Here is a 26,335-nt window from a genome sequence, read left to right on the forward strand (position 1 = left end):
TCGGTACCACCGTTGGCAGAAACCACAATTCCTAGATATACAAGTTGATCGATGCTTTCAATGCTTTGCCAATTAATGGAGGTCGGAAGTTGATGATGTCCTATGAAGCTGAGAACTTTGGTTCTGCTGGTGTTTATCTTCAGTCCAACTCTACTTGCTTCCCTTTTCAAACTCAGAGCAATTTAGCCAATATCCATGGCCCGGTGCAAAGCAAACATATGTCATAAACCTAGGCGACGTGTTTGAGGGAAGATATTATCGTCCATTGAACTCCTCCACGTTCTCCAGATAAGAGAGCATGAAGAACCTTACCGATAATACGCAAACGTAATACTGGTGACAAGATGCACTCCTACAGATTCAGGCATAGACTTCAAATTCCTCTGAGATTTTGCCCCGATGCAACGCATGACATTTTGCGTCATCATATGTCGTTCTGACAGCAGCTATTAGCTCCTTCGAGATGCCACTCCTGCAGGCGTTGATGGCCGAGATGCTTTTGGGTGAACTTGGTGGTGAAGTATTCCTTCCACCTTTTCAGCTACTCATCCTCGTTTATGAGGAGTCAACCGTTAATGTTCTTCTTAGAGCCATCGCTAGGTTTACGACGACATGCAAGTTTCTCATAACGTAGTATGCAATTCTGAAAAAATGGCGTTCTTTCACTTCTTCCCCTTATCTGACCAGCACAATAACAAATTCCCTTTTTTTCGCAACGCATACTAAGTTGAACTACGGATTACTCGGGGTATCTGCCGTCTAATCAGCAAAGTTGTTCTCCCTCTGTCGAACGACAGCTAGGCCATACAAGCGGCGGATGTTGAACTGGGGGCGTCGGAGCTCTCCAGCTGTCCGAGAAGTGGTAGATGCAACACGCATGCGAAAGTAAGTGACCACCTGGTTGTGGTCCCTTTCGAGGCTAATTTCAGCGACTCTTGTTATGCATATCCGAGATAAGAAGATAAATATTAAGAAAAACCCCTAGATGAAAGGAAAGAAAAAGTGTAGTAATCTTAGTATCCTAAATTCCTCTCTTTTAGCTCTTGAATGTCAAAGAGCAAAACTAATTGATTGAAGTTCACATAAAATTCGCTCAATACAAAATGTTCAACGATTGATCAAAGATTTGCAACAATAGCTGCTTTCAAAGGACCTTCGACCTACGGATATTGTCACGGTTGAAGTTCAGAGAATAGGTTGTAATCTGGTATGGACATTATTCCCTATTTTGATCTATGAGATAATTTATCCTGCCTTGTCTGAAGGATATTGTGAAGTTCAAAGGAGGATTAAATTTTCCTTTGTGTACTCCGATTATGCAAACGACATTTGATGGCTTTTCCACCGAGCCAAAAGCTCGTTTTACATTGTACGGGTTGATTAGAGTTGTGGGTAGGGAACAAATTAAGGGCAATTACCTCCGCTTTAGTCATATAGCTTACTTGTAGATCGTCCTTCAACAGGAGCGAATATAAAAATTTTTCGCATTCCATCCCAAAGTCAACGTTACGTTGTCTCATTCATAGTCCTGTGCCTAAATAATGAGCTATGGAATTTGATTAAGGACTACATTCATTCGATGGATACTAGGTACTAACTTAACAGAAAAAGCCTAATGGACTTGATCTTAAGCGACTGTTGTTTTTGCTCCTATTCTAATTATGTAGATATTCATCAAGTGAATGAAAAATATGAAGTAAACCTTTTTTGTATCTTTTATCTACGGTTCACTGCATGAAAATATGTATATTGGATGAAAAAACAGCTAACAAAGATATAGACAAAAACCATTTCAGAATGTTTCATGTAAATTCCTTCAATTCTATTGTCCCTTTCATAACATATTCCTACAAACCGCAAGAAAATACTGAAGGCGTAAGAATCTTCTATGAAATATGTCTTCAAGAAGCTTTATCTGAACTCGAGGCTGTCAAGATTGTAGCTTGCCTGCAAAATACGACTCATATCATATCCCAACATTGCTTCATCTGCAGCGTCCGAAACTTCTACACTGGCATGACTAACCCTTATCGCATTTAACGAAATTGGAAGGCTACTGTAACAACCCCATAGGGAGTAATTAAACTAAATGAAATGAAGTGTAATCGACCACAAAGTTTGTGTATTCATGATCCGAAGATAACTTCAAACGTTGTCTAATCAGGGAGTATCTGAATTTATTATGTTTTCGTAAACATAAACAACAACATAAAGGCATGCACATGAAGCGCTCGTACATATGTGGTTGGAATCGATGGGAAAGGGATTACGATCATTACTTTTGACGACGGACAAGTGACGTAAAATTATTTAGTATCTGAAAGCTTGTAGACAGGACCCAGGGCTTTATCTTATCTTTGCGGATTTTGCTTGGTTGGATAATCCATTACGCACTTGTGGAAAGTTGATTACGTGATCGATAGTCTATTACGCTACATTATTACATGGATAATTGCAACAAGTACATTTGTGCAACTATGTAGTTAGTGGAGATACATTCGTTGAATTAAAATCTTCCGGGATGGTTTCTAATTTCTTCGATAGTAGAAGCGATTGAATCTCTTCTAAGGATATTTTGCACAGTGGCTTAAACTGTAACTAACCCCACCAATAATTAATTTCGCAATATACACAGTCCCAAAATAACATGTCAACTAAACTGACCAGAAAATCATACATAGATGAATGAGGGTCGCCGCAGCTTGTAAATCTTTTTCGTTACGTGAGCAGATTCATAAACATTTCCTTTTCTGTGTATTTTTAACTATTTCCCAGTTGAATAACATGAACCATTATGATTGAGCGTGGAGTGGACACAGGTATATTTTGGAAAACGTGTTTCTGGTCTATTACCCTTAACATAGCCAAACCGAAATACGTGGTTACATTAATTCACGATCCCATACACTCGAAGTTTTCCAAGTTGACTTCGGGGAGCAGAAACACATGCAATTTCACCAGAAGAATATCACAAACTTGAAAAAGGCGGATCAGCTTGAACAGTTCCAAAAAGCTTGAAAAAAGAATTGAAACTACACATTTCCACCCTCTGAGTAACTCCTTTGAAATTTTTCTTCAAAATTCCATACAAACAAAAACCATTCACAGATCGCCTAACAAGAAAAACCTTTTCCACAGAACAAGAAACTAATTCAATCACAGAAATTGTGCTAATTTTTAATTTTATTTCAACATAAAATGAACGAAATGATATAATGATGATAACAAGTTCTTCGGTAACGTCGTTCTTCTTCGCTCAGACAAACTTTATTGGAATCCTACAAGGATTTTTCAAGTAAGGAGTAGCCAACTGAGTGGGAAACACAACGAGATTTCTTCAAGTCGCAGACAGAAAGTAATTACCAAAGGATTTTCGATTCCACGTTGCAGACCCACACCCCACGATGGGGATGATGGAGCAACAGACTAAAATCAGACCCGAAAAAATATAATGTTTTATTACAGCGACTTCATGCCCTTGATTGGAGCTGAACGAGGATGAGGAAGGAAGAAAAAGTTCAAGTTACTTTACGCGAAATGGAATAACGTTCTAATCGGAAATTTATTACTTTCTGTTCTAGAGCAAGAAGGAGTTTCGATTCAATGTGGTAACAATGACGCGTAAAAGTATCTGTTGCTACTGAGAGTAGAATTTCACTTATATAATTGTAGTGCACCGTTACGGTCTTGAATGAAGTGCTCTAACACACTTCAATTCCCTGATCCAATATGGATTGTTGCGCCAACGGTTATTATTATTATCATTATATTTCCGTTTCATATTTCACCTTCTCATAGTTCTCATAGTTCCTTTTCATTATCGAGTGTATGAGTATCCTACTTTCAATCAGAACACACCACTTAAGAAGACGGTGAATTCCCGTGGTTCTTCTCATGATAGTTTTGAAAACGCAGCGCCTACTTGTATATATGTAGATATACCCCAATATCTGAATGACCCTTAGAATAGCTGCAATATTAACCCATGGTAGAATGGACAGTCACCTGTTGTTTTCATACTAATTTGCCTGAGTATGCTAATGATGCAAGAGTTAATTTATCTCCCTGTCATCAGATAATTAGGCTGGAACCATTTGACATAGTACTTCGGGCTAGCCCCGAGCTCTTCCTCCATCTAGAGCCTCAAATCATGGAAACGCTTTCAACAACGGGAGGGGAGAGAAGAAGGGGAACTGGAAGTATTAGGACCCCCTTCCAATCCTGTCCTTCTACCAGTCGTGCTCTATCTTCTTTCCTTCGAGAGGAACCCGAATTTAATGCGCAACACGGCTCCATCTGTCAGCACTCACTATCATCTCATCGACGATCTCATGTTGTCTGGAGATAGATCCCCTTTGTTTAAATAAAGCTATTGTCGAACCTCCAGCCCCTCTTATACAAGAAGAAAAGGTGTGGTGGGCATCATCCACAACCCCAAACACACAATGAGCGGGTAAGACTGAAAACCGGCATTTCCACTTAGAAGCTGGGTAAGAAAATAGTTAGCCTCACCATGCTTTGGACGCACCTGTGTTGCCAATGAGCCGTACAGTTCATCTGCCCCTTGTTTAGTCTTGCTAAGAGAGTTGCAACTCATCTTGTGTACGTCGCCATTCTTCACGGGCAACCTCCCCCGGCTCTTCTACTTTGTGTTTGTATGTGGCTTTACACTCCTTAAAATGAAGAACAATTGGAATCACTCCCGCGATCACCATTACGGTCGGTTCAGGGAGCGTGCGGTAAACAGCCAGCCTCTGTGCTTGCAAAAGGTGGTAACCATATACTTCTTCGCCAAGAGCGTCAGGCCATACCTCTGCACCGTAGAGCAGAAAACCTGCGTTGAACTCATCCGACGACGCCGCCTGCAAAACGTAGGACCCCAATCATTGCCATCAGTCGACTTAAGACCGAAACTCCAGCTATAGCCTTGTTCGCTGCTGCTTTCATTGGCTCGAAAAGGCTCATCTTCGAATTAGGAGTTAGGGGTCCAAGGTAGTTAACCGTTGGTTTTGACTCGATTATCGACTCGCCTATCGATATGGGACGCAGGGTCAGAATTCCCTTTATAGTCAAGATGACTACTTCGTTTTTTTTTCAGTCTAAGGCTGAAACCATGAGCGGCCATCTATCCGCTTACCCGTTGCAACAATATGCCAATTCTGCTTTGCACCCGTTTGGCAGTGCGTCCTGCAACAAGCGCTGCGACATCATCCGCATAACCAACCATGCTCGACTATCATAGGAAGCGTTCCAGAAATCCCTTTCAAAATGGGCTACTGCGCTACTCCAAACGTGACTTCCATCCTCCTCTGACCTTCTAACGTCTCATAGACCAGGGAGTGGTTCCTTAGATAATCCCTCAATATCAGTAAGAGACAGTTTGGAACGTGGAAAATATTGGCTAGTGTGCCTAGAATGTTTTTCCGTCTTGCAGAATTAAAGGCATTTCTGACGTCAAGTGTTACGAGGAGCGCCACTCGTCGAGCTCGGCTTCCGTTCGTTGTATAGCAATTTGCATGACAACATCAACTGTGGATCTGGCTGCTCTAAAGCTGAGCTCCTGTGGGGATAAGTGTCCGGCATCACGTATCACTTCAGCGAGTCTACTTCTGATGAGGTATTCGAGCACTTTCCCGGCAATGTGAAGCATACAAAGCTGTCAGTATAAAGACGGCAGCTCGAGGTGGCCTTTCTCTTTGGTGATCAGCGCTAAGCTTCGCCATCTTCCAACGCGAAGGAAGAATGCCCAATTTGAGGGAAGCGTTGAATACGCCGAGCAGTATTCCTGGCCGATGTTGCAGCACCAGTTTTAAAATTTTTTTGAAGAAAAAAGTCGGCAGTCCTCGGCTCCGTGCTGCCGTCATCATGACTGACCTTAACCCAGTCAGACTAATTCACAGATTAAATCCTGAGTGCTATCAAGCTCTTTACACTCTGATGGAGTGATATACATATATTCTTTGATTATCCGCTAAATGGTGATAGGGCCAACCACACATACGTGCCACCGCTGTGAATTCGCTGAAATGGATTTCAGCTCCCAGATAGTCTTCCCGTCAAGTTTGCACCACTCCTCTACAATTTTCCGATACGTAGCTCTAGGACGACCTACTCGTCGGCCACTCTGGGATAGTGGATTTAATTGCATGTCATAGCGAGCAATGGAATCATGACCTTTCGCTACAGCGGGGCCTAACTATTGGCACTTCCGTTTTTTAATCAACACATTCACCGATGTCGGGTTAGTGCTGTCGGCATACTCTCTCCTACTCCGCCTTAATAAGGAACTCCAGACATCCCGGTTTTGCGCCGAGGTCCACCAATTCGATATCCCAAAAAGCTGTCTGGCGTCCTGACCTACGCCATCACTTCATCTTAGGCAGGGTCTGCCTCGTCTTCCTTTTCTACTATAGATATTGCCGTTACAGACTTTCCGGGTCGGATCATCCTCATCCATACAGATTAAGTGATCCGCCAACCGTAACCTAATGAGCCGGATTTTATCCACAACCAGACGGTCATGGTATCGCTCATAGATTTCGTCGTTATATAGGCTACGGAATCGTCCATCCTCATGTAGGATGCCAAAAATTCTTCGGAGGATTCTTCTCTCGAACGCGGCCAAGAGATCGCAATTCTTCTTGTTAAGAACCTAAGTTTTCGAGGAATACATGAGGACTGGCAAAATCTTTGTCTTTGTGCAGTAAGAGCTTTGACCCTTTGGTGAGATGTTTCGAGCGGAACAGTTTTTGTAAGCTGAAATAGGCTCTGTTGGCTGCCAGCAGCCGTGCGCGGATTTCATCATCGTGACTGTTATCGGTTGTGATTTTGGACCCTTGATAGGAGAAATTATCAACGGTCTCAAAGTTGCATTTTCCTATCTTTATTCTTCCCGTTTGACCAGCGCGGTTTGATGTTGCTGATTGGTTGGTTTTCGGTGTTGACATTGCCACCATATATTTTGTCTTGCTTTCATTGATGTTCAGCCCAAGATTTCGCGCCGCATGCTCGATCTGGATGAAGGTAGTTTGTACGTCTCGGGTGGTTCTTCCCAAGATGTCGATATCGTTAGCATAGGTCAGTAGTTGGGTGGACTTAAAGAGGATCGTACCTCTTTCTCGAGGGCCAGGTTAAAGAGGACGCATGATAGGGCATCCCCTTGTCGTAGACCGTTGTTGATGTCGAATGGTCTTGAGAGTGATCCTGCTGCTTTTATCTGGCCTCGCACATTGGTCAGGGTCAGCCAACTCAGTCTTATCAATTTCGTCGGGATACCCAATTCTCTCATGGCCGTGTACAGTTTAACCCTGGCTATGCTATCATAGGCGGCTTTAAAGTCGATGAATAGATGGTGCAACTGGCGTCCATATTCCAACAGTTTTCCATCGCTTGCCGGGCCAATGATGTTGTGGGCGTATGGGGCTATCCTAGAAAGATAGCGGAGAATATCTTATAGATGGTACTCAGCAACGTGATACCTCTATAATTGCTGCATTGTGTGATATCTCTTTTTTTATGTATGAGACAGATCATGCCTCTTTACCAATCGTCAGGCATTGATTCGCTGTCCCATACCTTGAGCACAAGTTGCGGCGTCCATTTCCCTCTTATATGTGTTGCGGAGGGCTGCGTTGTGGATGGCTTCAGTGTTAGCACTCACCTGATTGTCAGAGGGGATTGTGGGTGGTGTTGTTATTCGAGCTCGGAACACCATGCCAACGAGATAGTGATCCTAGTCTATATTGGCCCTATGGGCCCTATGGTGGCGGCGTTCGATCAACACGTGGTCAATTTGGTTGAAAGTGGTCCCGTCTGGAGAGGCCCACGTATGTTTGTGCAGCGCTTTCCGCGGAAACCAGGTACTTTCAACAACCGTTTCGTGTGACACTGCTAATTGAATAATCCGCAGTCCGTTATCATTTGCATTTTGGTATAAGCTATGGGAGCCAACGTATCGCCTGAATACGGGCAACTTACCTACTTGGCTGTTAAAATCCCTAAGTATGATTTTTATATCATACCTGGGGCAGGCTTCGAGGGTTCGTTCTACTGTCTCGAAGAAGGTATCCTTCTTCGAGCCTGCAGTCTCCTCTGTAGGGGCGTAAACGTTAATGAGGCTTATATTTCTAAACTTGCCTCGCAAGCACAGAGAGAAAATGGGCAAATGGATATTCCTTTGTCGTTGCCGGGTTTGTCGTTGTGTAATCCGTCCAGTCCAAGGCTCTTGTTGTGGCTTCGTAACATATTGTTTTCCGTGTAGGGTTGCCAACTCTACCTTAACCCCAACCAACAATTTGTCCCGTTTTTAGGCGCGAGGGACTCGCCTTGATCCTTCTTCGCTTGCAGTTTTGCGTTAAGAAAGAGCTCTCAGCGGTCACCACGTGGAGGTGGAAATAGGGTTTGGTAGGGTAAAGCTGTTGGTGTTGATTCAACAGGCATTTGCCCGGTTTTATGCTCCATCGTGGGTACCAATTCACGTTTCGCCCTGGGACCTATACTACCCTTTGACCTTTCCATTGTAGATTCTGTGAAAACTACAGTGGTTAGAAATTGGCATATCGCCCAATTTCCGCTCCGGAAGCATATTTGCTGATGTTACTTCCGTTACCATTTGCTATAAAATGTGCTTCACCACGTAAACTTACCATTTTCATGTTTCATGTTTCCTTTATCCAAGTTAGTGATAATCTGGTTAAGTTTGCAAAGTTGACCACCATTCATTTTACCATTGCTCAAGGAATCCAGCAGTCGTTAATCCTCCAAAAATGGTGAAATTCTCCATTAAATTGAATCGGCGAATTTGAAAAGGGTTGGTAATATATTAGTAACTAGGCATTTCTCTCAGTTGATTAGGACATTTTAGGATATAACAAAGTTCTTTTGTTAATTTCAATTAACATACATCTTGTATTTAGAGGTTAATGCAGAGGGCACTTCCATTCAAGCTACTCCTAAGGCGGAATTAAGGTTCCTACAATGTTGAGCTACCTTTGCTATAAACACAACCTCTTTCATAATTTCACAACGGTCCGTGCAACTCCTTGTCAATCGAGGATGGCCCAGTCCTGGAAGTGATCATAGCTTATTGCGCCCCGGATTCAACCAACATATTCGTCTCTACTACCGTGAGGCGAGGCTTATTGCTTTTGATAGTCGACCAGCACTCGCAACCATGTAACACGAAATGGCGGAATGAGACTCCGGCAGATTTTGAATTTGAGACGTTCGTTGACCATGAGTAATTGCGTGAAGCAACTTTATAACACGACCCACCAGATACCTAAATCTCTTAGTTCTTGGCAGGCTGTCACTGATTGTGGTTTTGCCAGTTTCTATTCGAGGTCAGGTTTGTTCTGGGACGCTTTTCCGATGGACGCTAATGGAAATGCAAGGCCGGTTTGATATTCAAGCCACCCTTTACGTTATATTATTTCGATCGGAATTTAAAATTTTAATTTTTCCGAATAGATTAGAGGAGGAATCAAAAAAGTGCTGACTTGTTAGAAAAAAGCGAATGAAGTAATGTGTATTGATGTGGAAAGCGGGGTATGGGTTTAATGTCATGTAGAAAAATCAATCAATACATATGGCTGCAAATATGCCACAAATAATCTTATTTGGCTCCTTTAAAAAGGTTGGGTAACCTCATTGCCACGACAACTTTATGAGCTTTAGACTGTAATCCTTATATCCTGCTTAGCCCATTTTTACCAATAACCTCCTACACATGCAATGTATGCGGATAAGCCTCCCCCTCTTCGTAATTAAGGGTGCTCTTCGTAATCTGCTTTTCGAAGATTTATTTCGCAATATGCCTCCATGTTTGTATGTACGTAATTAACAGTTAAAGCTATAATGACAACATTGCACATAATATTAATGGTGCCATGTTGTTTCACTTGTTTACACACTTCCCAATAAAACGTGTGTCCTGTTTTAACAATTGCGAGCGTTAGTGCTCAAGGAGAAAAATCGAAGACACAGAAAAGGCGAAGGATTTCCAACACTTGGTGGGCGGCAATGCGATATCAGTGGTACATTAGGAGCACAAGGATCATAAGTTCGCGCTGTTGCCTCTCCTCGCCTGTGCGAGCTCAAGGACGCTTCCGTGATAATTTTCCTCTTTACAACAAGTCACGTTTCAATGTCGACTTATATAGGCAAATATCATAATACCATCTCGAGTAGATGCCGTTGATTCATATTGAAAACGCCACAGCGAAATCGATTAAAATAATGGAGGCAAATTTATGCTGGAACCGGTGTTTAGCTAGTTGTTTAGTATTCCGAGCAGGGAGCATATTTTGGATGATTTCACATCCAATAGGTGTTTTTTCGGTAGGCCAATCTCATTAGATTAAATATTTCGGATAGACTGTTTCAATTTTTGTACAGCCATTATGAGGATAGCTCCAGGTCCAAAGGGAATTGGTTAGATTAGACGGAAATTGTATTTAGAGAGAATATTACGTGAGAGCAAAGAATAGATCAAAGGAGCCTGTAATAGGTAACGTGGAATGGGTTACTTTCGCATGCCCCGTCTCTAAGGAAGTTGTCCATGTGCTGAATTGGGAAAATAACGAAAAACGGGCAAAGTCTCTTCTTCTGAAACATAACTTACTTCTGCTTGCTAGTTCTAAGTGTTTTAGCTGCTTCTCTTCGTGATGCAAACTTTGATATACAACCAGAATTAACTGGATTTCTACGAACACTCAGTTGATTAATTTTTTAGGTTCAATAATGTAATTAAAAAGTATCTTCTGAAAGACGCTTCTGTAGGCACAATCTTTTGATGAGTTGCACGAGCAGTAAACCATTTGCTCTGTAGGTATTATTTAGGTAAGCTAAGGTAAAGTTTACCAATAACACCACTTCAGTCCTAATTGAAAGCTTACAACCATCTTTAACATATATGAGCACACATTAGGTGTATTTTCCATTCCAGAAAAAATCCAAGGTTGATTTAAGATACGTTTTCAACTCCTTTCTGCAGAATAAAAGATACACTTATCTGGCTTCTTTACTTTCTGCTTATATGTATACATAATACATCCTATATACTGAAAGGGTAACGAAAGATACATTCAATCAATAGAATCCCAATCAAGTGGGCGAAAAATTCCAATACCTGAAATTATTTAAATGGAACAAACAAGATTATCCCATGTTTCAGTCAAAGGATCTAAAATTGATTAAAATGCCAGACAATGCTAAGCATCCGAGAGTTATAAATCCTGCTCAAATACCTTTGCACAAACAGCGCCTTGTCTTTAATTGAAGGAATGTATTCAAGAGGTAGATACAATGTGGGGCCACATGCCCATACAGAAAGGACCATAAGCAAAACTCATAAAACATGAATTTAGGAGTTGCAGCGAGTTCAAAAAGTCTATAATAAAGAGGAAAATGTAAATCAGATAAATTTATACTTTTTTATTCGGCATCATCCCTCCTGCATTTATTGCAACTTTATGTGAAGAAAAAGGATTTTACAAAGTCAATACTTAACCCTGAATTCGACCTGAACATTGCTGGTTGATTTGTTTGGAGAACAATAAAAATTAAGGGTGAGTTTTAGGGAAAACCTTCCAAAATAAAGAATTGCCAATTTCTCGGATTTTGAAGTTCCAATTTATCTTTTGCCTTTACCTTTTACTAGGCTTAAAACGAATATATGTATATTTAATGATGTAATAATGCCCACAGGGACAGGACAAGTACAAGGGCAAACTGAAACATCTATAATGCAAACAAGATTCGAACCGGGGGCATGGGGTATGATGACATTCAACCGAGTCGACAATTGCGTCATCACGTCGTGGAATTTTGTACAAGGCATGATTTCTATTAAGTACAAGTTCGTGCGGGAGCGGTTAATTTAAATTGCATAGAATTCATTGACCCAGGGGGTTTTAGTATACCCTGCAGGCAGGCAGAAGCGGCGATAGGTATAGATCCTGTTGTCCTGAACACTACTCAAGGCTGTTCACAGCGCGAGGTATTATCACCGCTAATATGGAGTTTGGTAATTGATCTCCTAGCACAGCTGGCAAGTAGTAAAATTCAATTGAATCTTGGAGCCATTAAAATACATGGCATGAAGGTGAAACTAGTAACAGAGGTTAGGGATCACACTAGACCAAAAACTACTCTAGAAGACGCATGGTGAAAGCTACGAGGATTCTGATGACTTGCAGGTCCGTGACAGCGAACGAAATTCCAAAAATGCTGAACTGGACATACCCTACACCGGTAAGGCCAATGATTATCTATGGAGTGGTAATTTGAGCAAAGAACTGAGGAAAATATTATAGAAAGGAAGTTAGACAAACTTCAAGGTCTGGCTTGCATGTGTATCATTGGAGCACTGAAGACGTACTCATCGGAATCCCTAGAGGTGCTTCCGAGTTCCGATTCCGGCTTTTCCAATCCACAAGACAGACTCAAGGCAGTCTTCTGCGATGAGGGGACTTGGGGGGAAGGCTGTTGAAATAAGGAGAAGATTAATATTCTTTCTGAGCGGAATCTTGAACTGCTGATACCAAGGAATAGCATGAAAACGGGGTATCATTTCCAACAAAATTTGAAACACTTTGGAGCAACGGGGAAAACTGGAAGAGCGTAGCAATGACCTACGGTCTCAGCCAGGAAATGATTACCTGGTACACTGAGAATACATCACAGCTAAGGGAGTAGGCGCGGGGGTCATTGGTCCATGGGAAATGGAATTTGAACTAATGAGTAACTGCACTAGTATATTCCAGATGAAAATAGACGCTAAAAGGAGATGTGTTTCCTTCCAACTCGAGAAGGGACACAACATTACTATTCTGACCGATAGCCTGGCTACTATTAAAGTACTTAGATCCAACCAGATAGATTCCAAACTGTCATGGGACAGAATATGCTCTGCTCCACTGGCCAGCATAAACAAGAACGCCGCTATGGAGACTAGAGTTCTTTTATGCAACCGAAATAGGTTTATAGCTACAACGATAAAAAAAACAAAAGAGACGACTGATAGAATTGTACTGGGCGTATCTACCAAGAATGAAACAATCTACGGAGCTCATGGGGGGATACCAACCCAAACGCTAGAGAGATTATTTAAACCCCACTAAGAAGAGCCTCCCGATCATAGAAGGAATACTAACTGGTTACTGTAGGCCAAACTGTCATCTAGGAAAACAAGGAATACCTACGAACAACTTTTGCAGATTCTGTGAGTTGAGTGACGAAAGTTCGGCTCCAGTACTGAGACAATGTCCGGCACTTGTGGGAAATATTGTAGGTTGAGACCCCTGGGAGAAGACGTCATACTAGGTGCCAAGTTGAAATACTTGGAAATAGGGAATACATTAACGTTCCTATTGGGTATAGTCAGCACCAAAAACCAACCAACCAACAACATCAAACTGCGCTGGTCAAACGGGAAGAATAAAGATAGGAGACTATAATTTTGAGACCGTTGATAATTTCTCCTATCTAGGGTCGAAAATCACAGGCGATAACAGCTACGACGATGAAATCCGCGCACGGTTTTTGGCTGCTAGCAGAGCCTATTTCAGCTTGCAGAAACTGTTCCGCTCGAAACAACGGAATGTCTGGAGTTCCTTATTACGATAGGCTTAGACCGGATACCGGTTGTTGGGCCGTTGATGATGATGTTTGGGTATTGGATTGAACGACATACGACACAATATGTACACTGTAATCAATAAAAGGGCACACTAGTGTTCCCAAGATTAAATGTGACTTGTCTTACAATATAATTATTTTCCGAGTTGTCATAATCTCGGCAGATGCGGGATCTTACCTACATAATACTAGCACTAAGTGCCAAACAATTACGCTCGTAACATCCTACGTACTTAAAAATACACACAAAGGGGCTCTGGTGGCGGTTACCAGTGATATACTAATGGGAGAATCCGTCTAAAACTCCCCACAACATCGAATACATATCCAGAATGGTGTATTTCTGCATGGTTTGAATCAGACTGTGTGGGAGTCCCAGGACATCAAGGGAAATCGTGAGAGATTTGGATACACTACCTTTAGCTGACAATATTATGGGAACTACAACATCAATAGTGTGCGCGGAGCGACACGTCTTGTCAACTAGGAGCACATCAGGCTTGTTGTGTGATGTATAGCGATAATTTAGAACTTGCCAATCCCAATACATGCTGTAAGCAGCTGAGAGTAAACCGGACATGGTCCCGTCATCAGCCCATGCTTGTATACTAGGTTTTGATGAATCACCTTACATATAGTATTATGCCTGTTCGTCTATTTCACCGATGCCATAGCGGTACAGCCAGAAGTGAGATGATCAAACGTCTCTCGCATTGGTCCCTACACTCTACGCTGGTGGATCTCCTCCGACTCTTTCATTATGAGCTCCCTAACTCATGCCCAACTGTTCCACAAACGAAAATCGACAAATGGTTTCCAAAGAAAATTCACGTGTTTTCCATGCATTGCTTTCGATTTCCATTTATTGATCCTGGTCAAAATTCACCCCTATCAGAGGATTGAAAGATCACTCCCTCAAATGAGGTGGACTCAGCCCACAATCTTCCTTACAAACAGCCACACGTAACGACTCACCTGCTCTTTGCTGTAAAAACTGCCTAGAGCGCAGCGGTTCGACTTGGTGGTGGTATTGAGCCGTCACGTCAATCACGCCCCTGCTTCCCCGGTTACAAGGGTGGTTCGTCATGATGTATTCGAATTTTGGACATAGTAGTCAGTATCTGCCGCTGGAAGTTTTCCAGATCGGTTTATTTTACTTTTCTCTGAAAGATGTGATTTCAGTACCAATTCGTCACCACTATCTCGTTGGTAATTGTCTTCTTTTTCTCATCAATGGATTTGGGACAACTGGCAATGGAAGGCACATTGGAAATGAAAAAAACAGGCTGCTGGCTCTCGTAATGCTCTTGGGTCAGAAACAACCTTGTCGGTTTTAGAAGGAGGTCACTGCCTGAGGAAAACTCTTAACGGATAATTGGGATCTCAGCGGATAACTAAGGCATGCGAAGCATCTCGAGAGAAGACCCAGCCAAAATTAGAGAAAAGTAGATCTGTTGTTTCACAAAAAAAAAACCAGAACTCCGGGATTGAACGGAAATTTGAAAAAAGCTTCCAAGTTGGCCAGTAGGACTATACTCAAGTGGTTTATGAACACGTATTGTCGAAAATTATTATTATAAAGTGTGTGGCCTTTGTATGCCACAGAAGGCAACATTTATTGGTGACCTGGCAGTATAACGTTAGGAAACATCCGAGAACCTTGACTTATGTGGTAGTGGATTTAACCATGCAATCGAATCATCGCTAAGAATGGCTAAACTAGATCTGGTAGACGAAATGACGTTGGAGGTGTTTAGTACTAATCGTACAAAAGCAATGAAGTCAGAATTTTCTTATTGAGTGAATCAGCGTATACATCGCAACCTTAAAGGGGGACTGCGCTCATCAGCAAGTGACGCCTGCTCAACCGGCAAATCGTAAAACTCTCTCTATGCTGTTGCGAATCTGCTCAAAGAAGGTCATCTTCGTGTAAATCATGATGTCGGGGTATTTCCTCGCCGGCTTTGAAAAGACCACGGTTTCACCAAACTGAATAGGCAGGACTGTGGGATCCCCCTCCTTGGTCATCACAACGACTTTAGTTTTCTCCAGAGTCAGGGGGAATCCGCCCCCGATGATCCCTTAATTCTGCGCTGTCCTTCTCGGGTCTCTCAGAAAAGGGCACGGTCCTTTAAATAGCCACTTAGCATCTACTATAGATAAACTGGATTATGAAAACGACTTTCCACTGCCTGAAATATATGGCACCACTTCGCAGAATTGAATGTGTTTCTTACGTCTAAGGTCACCAGCAGCACCACACACCGACAGTAGTGACTGTGTACCTCAGCCAGCTTTATCGTTTGGACCACCTCCATGGCATCAATTGTGGATCGCCCCGCTCTAAAACAATATTGCGTGGGTGAGTAATTTCCCGCAGCACGTATTGCGTCAGTCAGTAGTGGATTGCTGAGCCTCTCAAGCAGCTTTCTCGCCATGTCCGAAATACTGAGAGGTTATCAGCACAAATTTCACAACTTTCCTGCGGGAGGGAGAAACACCCCCTGTCAAACATGTGTTTAATGTACCCACTAGCCAGTTGGGTTTGTATTCACATACGAGTTTCAACATTTCGCTGAGAAAATCATAGGGTCCTGATACTAGAAAAACGGTCTCCTCGACTTCCTTTGTAGTGGAGAATTGGCATTCCTCAGTTCCCACTCGTTCATCAACAGAGTCAGTTCAGATGAGGTGGACAGGAAAAAAGACCAGCACGATTTCTTCAATCTTCGCGCTTCCATAGCACATTGTGACTAATGGGCACCAAGTTTGAGCTTATTTTCAAGATCCAATTTACTTACGTTGTTGATTAGCCTGCCAGAAGCGTGCCTTTTGATTTCGTAACGGAATTCCTTTTTCCCACTATTATGCTTTGCGCATCTAAGCGTCACCTCGTCTTGACCTCTTGCACGGTGACCAAACTGTGGTATATCAGTTTTCAGATAACTTCCAAGGACGGAATTTCCTTTTGGCAGCCGATGCATTACAAGCTACGATGGTAAGGTTCATTGTTGAATGAATTAGCGATTCAGTTGCAGTTCGTCTGTCTGCGCCTAGGTCTTCTCGCAGACTTGCCGCTTGGGCACAGATTGAACAAATTTTGCAACGTCGATTTTCCCGATATTGTACCCGGTAGGTATTTGCCGGACGGCAGAACATTGAGAGGAGTCATTTATGACTTAAAAAAAATATACTGATACTGATATACTGGCCGTGAAATCTTCCAGTACCTTCAATCGTTGGACTGCTGCCACTAAGGATTTCGCAGCAAAAGTTACGTCAGGGATATTGTGCTCGCAACTGGGGATTTGGGATATCGGAGTACTACTGGTATTTCGGACAATAAGTCGTATCTTGGCGGTTATCTCCAAAATGTGTGTGGCTCAAGCATTTGGTTAAAGCATACCCCATTCCAGGACTCTGGCGCTAAAGTCTCCTCTGACTAGAATTCTCCCCTCCGTGTTTCTAATCTCGTCCTCCAAGGCGGCGGGTCTATTACGAAAAGCTTGGATAGATTCGTTCGATGTATGGTGAACGCTAACGTACGAGAAATGAGCCATCTCTCTGTAGGCCCGATCCTTGCAAAGGATACATCACTCATAAGCCTCCGTTTTGTGTCCGAGTTCACCACATTTGTAACGGAAAGTGCTTCTGTTCAAACCTCTGCTATATGTCCGTATGCCCAGCACTTAAAACAGCGGATTGGAACTGCCCTTTTCCTAATTCTGAAAATAATCCACCCTACCTCTATTTTCCCGCAATGGAGAAGTTTGCTCGCTGTCTTCTCAGGGACAGTAACAATGGCTATTTTTGTCCTCTGGAGTTGCCTGGTGTAATTGACACCATCTGGGTAATCCCATTTTATCGCTACCACCACCTCTTCCAAATTAGTGAGAAAATTCATATATCTTATTTGAAGGGTGCACAAAGGTTCTAGGCTGTAAACCACTACTTTCATGTCTAGAATGTTCTGGACTGTTTCGCAGAACGTATTCTTCTTAACGGTCTTCGACCCAAACTCGGTAAGTATATCGCCGGTTCGAGTACGCCTGATAGATTTAACATCAATTCCAGCGTCTTTTGATTTGAGGGTGTTGCGGACTTCTTGAAGAACTTCCGCTTAAGATCACCTTTAGTTCAGCTTGATGAGAATGGTCTCTGATGGCGGTGCGCCACTTATCTTTTTATTTGAAGCTGATGTTGCCGTTGTAGTCGACTTCGACTTTGCTACAATGGAACCACTGTCGTTGCTATTCAACTTTGATTGTTGGCGAATTTTCTCCTTTTTTCCGACGCTGCTTGCTCAGTTTGGTTACACTGGGCAGAATTCTTCTCACTGTATCCAGTCTATTTTCCCTTCGCCTCATTTTGACGATTGTTTGTTCCTCCTCTGACGGGCTCAAGTCACTGTATTTTGTGCAACTAGAGGCTGCACTAGTGATGTTCTTTTTCCTCAGCACCTCTTCGCTGTTCTCCAGGAGTTTTGCCGGGGTGAATAATGAGGTCCACTCGTTCTTCTATCTTCATTATGCTATTTTTGACATCCATGGAGATGTGTCGCTGGGCGATTGTAGCAGCCTTCATTTTTCAAAGGACCACCCCGCACTTCTTGCGTAGCCATTTTTCAACAATCCTTACCTTTCGGATTAGGTCCATCCTCTCCGATGAGAGGACTTGCATTTCCGCTTGGTGGGGAAGTACGTGAGGCTATTTTCCACAAAAGAGGTGTCACGCAGCTCGGAGTTTGCCATTTTTCCTCATGGTCCCTTTTTTGAACTTGAATTCGATGGCATCTCTCCTTTTTGACAGCCAGGACCCTTAACCTCTATGATGTTACTCATTTTTCACGTCCAGTAGGCTTCACCGTTTTCAGTAAGTAATCGTCTTAACTTTGCGCTTGTTGCAAAGAGATTTATAATGGAATCTTCCATTTCCGGAAGCGGTGAGCATGGTGTATTTTTGATGCTTCTAAAAATGTTGGCTATTGCCGAAATCACAAAGTGTCATTCTGATATGCTAAGGTAACAGAATGCTACAGCTGCCAGCTAAAACGCTACCTATTCCGAGATTCATAGATTGAAAATTATATGATGGAAAGGATAAAAGATGTTACTTAGTAGGAAGGGTTGAATGCTGCATATAATCGATTAAACCTCAACACATGAATACACCTGCTTTTTCGTCACCCACTCGAGAAAACATTTAAACTTGCTCCCGATTAGTATTGTCACAATAAACTTTTCCATAATGTATCATGATCCATTGATGGAAAGCACTGGACCCACGGGATCCGCAGGAAGAGACGGTAGATCTCAGCTTGATGGTCCAAAATAAGAGCTACACAATATGCCCGTTCTTTTGCATATTTACAGTTAGTATTTTTTTCTCTACAATATGGAGCGAGTTACTGAAAACACTGAATTTATAATACAATATACATAGAATGTACCCTACTGGTTTCAAATAGATACTACCGATGAGTGCCATCGAACAGTTCGACAAATGTACGAAAGCGAAGTTTGATAAATGGGGATATGAAAGTGTCGACGAGTCTAATCCTAAATAATGCATACAATAATGGAAGAACTCTGGTTTGCATTTAGCATTGTATTCGTTATCCTCACGAATTGTAGTTGTAATACTACTAAAAAGCAAAAAATAGGGGGCAAATGTTGAATATGTCAACCTTCCTTGTTTATATTCAAAAGGCTTTGTCTGATGTAGAAATGTCTGCCTTTTGTTCAGACTGTTATATACATATAATCAGACCGTTGCTACGACAACCTCTTCAAACCTTTCAGAGATAGTTTTTGGTAAAATGGGACCTGCGACCTGCGGAATAAATTATTTCTGAAAAGCTTCTCAGTTTTAAATTAAACTTATCCACTCGATGTACAAAGCCCGGTATGGTATGTATGTGTGATAACCTAGCATTTCAGAGATAATAAATAATTTACAAAGCAATTCTCTCGAATTACCATAATCAATTCATGATATTCAGAGTAAATGCTTAGCAGCTCCATATCTATTTTGTAGTCTGTTTGCATCAGGGACAATTCCCTTAGTGCTAAGCTCTACAACCGCAATCATGAATATCTCATTCGTATTATAATCCCATGAAAGCAGACGTAGATTCATCCACATGGTTGAAGGGGGTTGGGAGATAGTTTCAGGAATAACTCTATTTCCTTGAAATTATTGCGGTAATATCGCCTGTTATTAGCAAATTGCTGGAGTATTTCGCGAGGCTCATATTCTACGACCCTTGCTAATTTATCTATTTCCCTCAAAGTCACCTACACTCCCCCATAAACGCACACATTGCCGCAGATTCCTATTGATAATACTCGTTAATTTAAACTGCTTCCTCTACGAAACGATAGTAACCATGGGAGGTTTAGATAACACGGCTGTACGCAAGATATCATAAGAGTTGTTTGCGTTCCAAAGTCCTATTATTCCCTGAAAATAATTACGGCAGTTAAGCGAAAGTGATTATTCAAAGCGGCATTTGCTGTGGCAACGTGCTCTCTTAATATTTATATTATGAATCATAATGTGCAGGCAATGCTCCAAAATGATCGTTAAATAGATAATTGGAAAGGGAAAACACTAAGTTTACAAGGAAAAGTTTGTTGAAATGGAGTTTATTTTACTTATGGAGAAAGTTGAAAGGTAAAGGAAATTTCCCCAGAGCATATAATTCTGTGGATTAAAATATGTTCAACGTGGAGGAGAAAACACAGTTCATTATACGTACCAGCGTATTTAGCGTAGGCAAATGTCTATTTTTTACTCGTGGTATAATCCATCAGTCGGCTCCATTTACATACCAAAAACAGGGAATTGAATTGTATCTTTGATCTCGGATGAGACGCAATAAAAGTTCAAACTTCTTATTGGAGACTGAATCATATCTTTAAAACGCCAAATTTTCTAATATACAATAGTTTGAAGAAATAATTGATTTTTATCATTAATCGACTTCCATGATCTGGAGGATTGCTTAAACCTCACCAAAAAGAACCTCCGGATCATAGTGGGAGTTCTCATTGGTCATTGTCGGCTGAACTATCACCTAGGGAAGCTAGGGATATCTACGGACATTGCTGCAGGTTTTGTGAAGAGGAGGACGAAACCTCTATACACGTCCTGGGACAGTGTGCGGCACTTGTGCAAAGTAGGTCGAGACATCTGGGAGAACACTTAACACCAGACCCAAAGCTGAAACTTCTGGAAGTGGGGAACATACTAAAGTTCCTAACGGTTACAGGCCTGCTTGAGATACTATGATCAATAGGTACACTATAACCAGTAAAAGGGGCACAATAGCTCTTCAAAGACGCGATGCGACTTTCCCTTAACAGAATAAATGATCTGGATAAGGATGACGAAAAAGATATAAACTTTAAATTTTACTGAGTACGGTTAAGGAAGCATTTGTTTCCGCTATCGCCAACAAGATTCATTAACACTCGTACGTAGGGTGAAGTTCCTGCGTCATAATACGGCCAGCTGAACCATCGTAATTTCCTTGCACTCAATTACTGGCAGGGGAGTCCTGTGGCGGTACTAATTACCTCCAGACATTTACCTGGAGTATGAAAGTCGAGAATTGCCTGAATTAATTTAGTTACCTTAAGTTGTCTAACTGCTAGAGGGTAAGGTAGAGTAGTCACTCTGTAGAAAGGGAGTCTACTCACAGCTCTCCCTTTGTGACCATCACAATAAGAAGCAGAATCGATATTAGATTTAAATAAACAAATCAAATATATAAACGCAGCTTTCATTCAACTTCTATTATCAACCTGAACAGGTAATTTCCAAATTTCCTATAACCGAACAGTATTCAAGGCGCCTTCTACCGGTTTTATTTAATCTAGTAATGGGATTTTGTGAAGCTTAATGAGTTAGTAATTGTTTGTTTTTCCTTCCTTCCTTCTTGTAGGTAATATATAGACTTACCATTAAATTCGAGGAGTATTTTTAACTCCATCCTTGCTTAATTTTGGGTTTCAATCAGAGCCGGAAAGACACCCCCAATCGCTTCCCTAATAGGTATTCGAAAAATTCGGAAAAATTAAAAGTCATTATCAGAGCGAGATCTGATATTATGCCAAGTCGTGGTGTCAACGGTGAAGCGTTCAAAAGATTGTAAAACCTCATCTTGAGAACTTCGATTATGCTACATCTGGTTTTCTTACACTCAGTCAGATATGGCGCCCTCTGATTTGGTCGTTCATCTTCCACCTTAACTTTGAACTCTCGAATTTCAATAATATATAATAGTTGCAATTCACAGTTGAATTTGATTACCAATTAGCATCCACCTCCACTTTCTTGTTGTCCTTTGTGGAAATTGCGCTGGAATATACAATGCTGTCGATCCCTTCCGAGTTGTAATAGGTTACTTCCGAGTTTTGCCTGATTAAAGGTTTCATTTTAATTTGTGTTATGTCTTCAACGAAAATTTCCTGCCGTGCCCAATCTAGTTCTACGCTGTGCTACTGTCATTCTTTCTATCGAATTATAAGCGAATCTTAAATTATGCCTCTTGACATTCCCGGTCGATCTGCAGACCTTGTTATTTAATTGCTTCTGTATACCCTTTCTGCAAATATTGTAAGCGGTACGTCTTAATTATAGTTATTTGTGTTCTTTGGGTTGTGATTGCTATATTTTAGATACAGCGTCTTCCTCACCGTTATATAGTTGACATCCACATGCATACACCATCGTTCACCTCCCGTACTATTCTGCGCATTGTAGGAGCGATCCGCTCGTTAGTTGGCCTGGCATAGTGGACTTCACTGCATGGCATAGACAGTAACGAAGCTGTAGATCTTCTTCAATTTGTGTTCCGTTCACTGCCATTACCGCCTCCTCATCAATACATCCACGGGTAACTGGCTCGTGCGCCGAGGAATTTCTTCGTTCAAAATTGAAACGGGCCAGCGTCGAGCGACATCCAATTGTGCTACCGTCGCTTTCAATCATCGAACTTAGGATCGGTGATCTTTTTCAAGATCTTAACGATCAACCCTTCTTATACTCTTTGGCAAAGATATTAAATTTCCAGGGTTCCCTACAAATAGAAGCAGCAGATTTGCAGAACTGCATAGGCAGCGATGAATAATTCTGCGGGTAGACCATTAAGCCATTAAGGTTAAGAACTTTGGGGAACTGCTCTTTCCATCTCTTGAGCTACTCATCATCATGGTGAAAAAAGGTTGACCGTTAATGCCCGTCACAAGAGCAATGAAAGATTTGTACCCACATGCAACTTCTTTCGTGATGTGGTATTCAGTGCTAAAATCATTGCAATCTGCGACAGCTTCAGCTTCCCCGGCCAACGCAACAACAAATTCCTTCGGTTGTGGCGCATTTTATGTTGAACTTCACCGGATCTGGGACGGTATCGAAAGTCGTGGGAATCATCAAACAAAACTGAATAAGACTGACTAGGCTGACCTTGATCAATGTGTGTGGCCCGATAAAAGCAGCAGGATTACTCTCAAGACCATTCGAAATCAACAACGGTCTACGACAAGGGGATGCCCTATCATGCGCCTTTTTTAACTTAGCCCTCGAGAAAGTGATCCGTGATGCTGAGGTAAATGCGAGAGGTACGATCCTCTTTAAGTCCATCCAACTACTGGCCTATGCTGACGATATTGACATCATGGGAAGAACCACCCGAGACGTACAAACTGCCTTCATCCAGACCGAGCAGGCGGCTATCGGGGCGAGATCTTGGGCTGCACATTAATGAAGGCAAGACGAAGGCATTAATGAAGCGTCAGCACCGAAGACGAATCAACCAACAATATCAAACCGCACTGGTCAAACAGGAAGAATGAGGATAGGAGAATACAACTTTGAGACCGTTGATAATTTCTCCTATCTAGGATCGAAAATGACAACCGATAACAGCTACGATGATGCAATCCGCGCACGGTTGTTGTCAGCCAACAGAGCCTATTTCAGCTTACAAAAACTGTTCCGCTCGAAACGTCTCACCATAGGGTGAAAACTCTTACTGTACAAGACTATGATCTTTCCAGTCCTCATGTATTCCTCGGAGACTTCGGTTCTTAGCAAGAAGAATTGCGAACTCTTGGCCGCGTTCAAAAGAAGAATTTTCCGAAGAATTTTTGGCCCCCTACATGAGGATGGACGATTCCCTAGCCTACATAACGACGAAATCTATGAGCGATACCATGACTGTCCGGTTGTGGATAAAATCCGGCTCAATAGGTTACGGTGGGCGGGTCACTTAATCCGTATGGATGAGGCTGATCCCACCCGGAAAGTCTATAAGGGCAATATCTATGGTAGAAAAAGAAGACGAGGCAGACCCTGCCTAAGATGAAACGATGGCGTAGGTCAGGACGCCAGATAGCTTTTAGGGATATCGAATTGGTGGACCTCGACGCAAAACCGGGTTGTCTGGAGTTCCTTATTAAGGTAGGCCTAGACAGGATACCGGTTCTTGCGCCGTTAATGATGATGATAGAAGTAGCAGTAATATAGGTTATATTATAGAACATGATACTACCACGTTTGGTGGAAATCGCATCATTACTCACAGAGTTATAATAGGTCACTGTTGTGAACATTTTATGCATTTTAAGACTTTGAATATCAGTATCATACTAACGTGAATAACCTGATAAACTAAATGCATAAACATTATGATAAATGGGGAAAAATGCCCACTCAAATATGCTTGTATAAGGAATATTCAAAAGCTTTCATACTAAAGCGATTAGCTTACGGTATCCCTACTTGTTTACTTTAGTATTGACACTACTTTGCATTTGTAATTAGATATCAACTAATATTATCTCTTTCATTTCCAGGTTAATCTAAACCAGATATTTTGGAATTTACATTCAGGTAAGTTAAATGGTACCCATTTCTTTGAGAGGGGCCCCAAATTCGTATTCTTTTCAAGGAATTTTATATTTTCTTCCAGTACCAAAATTGAATGCTTGACACAGGTTTGTTTTCTAAAAACTGTTGATAGAGGTAACATTTCTGGGGTAAGCACATTTTGTGTCCCGCTGGTGATTATTAAGGGTGGAATCTATGCGCACTACTCAGCAACCCCGAACCTCAGATGGCAAAGCCTTATCAGCTGCGCCAAATAAAAGACAATTCGCCTCGCCTGTAACAAGACCCGATTACGCGAACTCCTGGATCAGACTTGCGCAAATACAGGCAAGGTAACGACAGGCATTGGAACCAAAGCCAAGAGACCGCTTTAGTTTTCGAATTTTCCTTAGATTTCACCATGGTACGAGTATCAAAGGCGTCGCGTTGATGATCGGTTGACGCAGTTGACAAGTTATTTGAAGACACTAAAAACGTTCACATTAACACACATTCTACCGGAAAGTTGCGTATAATTGATTAATGCCAGCGACGAAAGAACCTCTGATTGTGAAACAGTGCTCAACAATACACTTTTGTTATCTAGTCAACGAGATAGTCTTCAGATTGTTCCTGAAAGCTCCCGAAAGATGATACCCAAGCCAAAATCATTAAATAATCACGTCTTTCGTAAACGGTACCAGGGCCTCTCCTATTGCAGCTGCCATTAACTTTAACGTTGTTTGTGTGTGTGATCTAGCTCCTCCTTCTCCACTTCACTCCTTTCTCCACTTCTGCTCTACCGTTCAATGCTCTAAGTTGACACACTTGTCTGCCATTGTAGGGTAATAGTTTCCATTGTGTGAGACAACCCCCAATGGAGTTGTTAACCCTTGTCTAGGTATGACCTACCCACTGAGACTTCCACCTTCTGATCAACTTAATGATATATAACGAGTCTACCAGCTCCCTAGGCGACTAAAAAAGCTCTTTGGAACTAAAATATAAATTGGAAAGTCTGAATCACACACTTTTATAGTGCTATGAGGAAGGCAACGGTAAGAAAGTTCTTTGGAGGAACCAGACGACGTCTCAACCGTCCTTGTAAAAGCAATGGTTAAACTTCCGGAACACAAAGCGTGAATATAAGAGGCTCGTTAAATGTTCCAAACGAGACTCCTTTAGAGGGTACTGCGATGAACTGAAAGGCGAAAGAGAGACTGCAAGGCTTTATAGAGTTCTTTAAAGGGATGAGTTGGCCAGAAGGCAGAAGGTTAAGGTAGTCTTCTGGGAAAGATGGCTAATCAAATTAAAAAAAAATTTAACACAAATCATAATCATATGCTTACAGAGATTTGTTTAACGTCGCATTTGTGGGAGGGCAACCACTAAATGAAAGCCAACACGAATACCAATGTGGAAAATCTTTTGAGTTTGCTCTTCACTCGTTGGTTTCAAAGATAGAGAGTGAAAGGCGAGTACGCAATGGGGGTGTTCGTGGAAATTGAAGGGGCGTTTGACTGTGTGCCTTTCCAAAACCATGCCGTCGCCAGAGTGCATAGTGTCAATGATACTTTAATTAACTTAATCTTCAATGTACTGTGTACTGAAATGAGTATTGATCGCTACCCAATAGCAGAAGCAACGAAAGGCTGCCTTCAAGGAAGTGCGCCATCACCGCTCACCTCAACAGGGTGTGCTATCGACACTGCAAAATCTGTCAATACAGGTTGTTGTTTGGGATCTGGGAACGGTGTGTAGAAATATACAACGTGCCTTAGGTATAGATAATTAAATCCAAATAAAACCACAATGGTCTTAT

General features: G+C 41.9%; 1 protein-coding gene across 1 annotated transcript in view; it reads left to right on the plus strand.

The window, feature by feature from the left end:
* Nucleotides 1–26,335, plus strand: part of LOC119648424 — a 133,316-nt gene that overhangs the window by 66,930 nt on the left and 40,051 nt on the right. Inside the window, exon 4 of the mRNA XM_038050177.1 lies at nucleotides 24,501–24,537. Coding sequence (XP_037906105.1) covers nucleotides 24,501–24,537 — 37 coding nt within the window. The remainder of the gene's footprint in view (nucleotides 1–24,500; nucleotides 24,538–26,335) is intronic.

The sequence above is a fragment of the Hermetia illucens genome, chromosome 2 (assembly GCF_905115235.1).
Source record: "Hermetia illucens chromosome 2, iHerIll2.2.curated.20191125, whole genome shotgun sequence".
Lineage (NCBI taxonomy): Eukaryota > Metazoa > Arthropoda > Insecta > Diptera > Stratiomyidae > Hermetia > Hermetia illucens.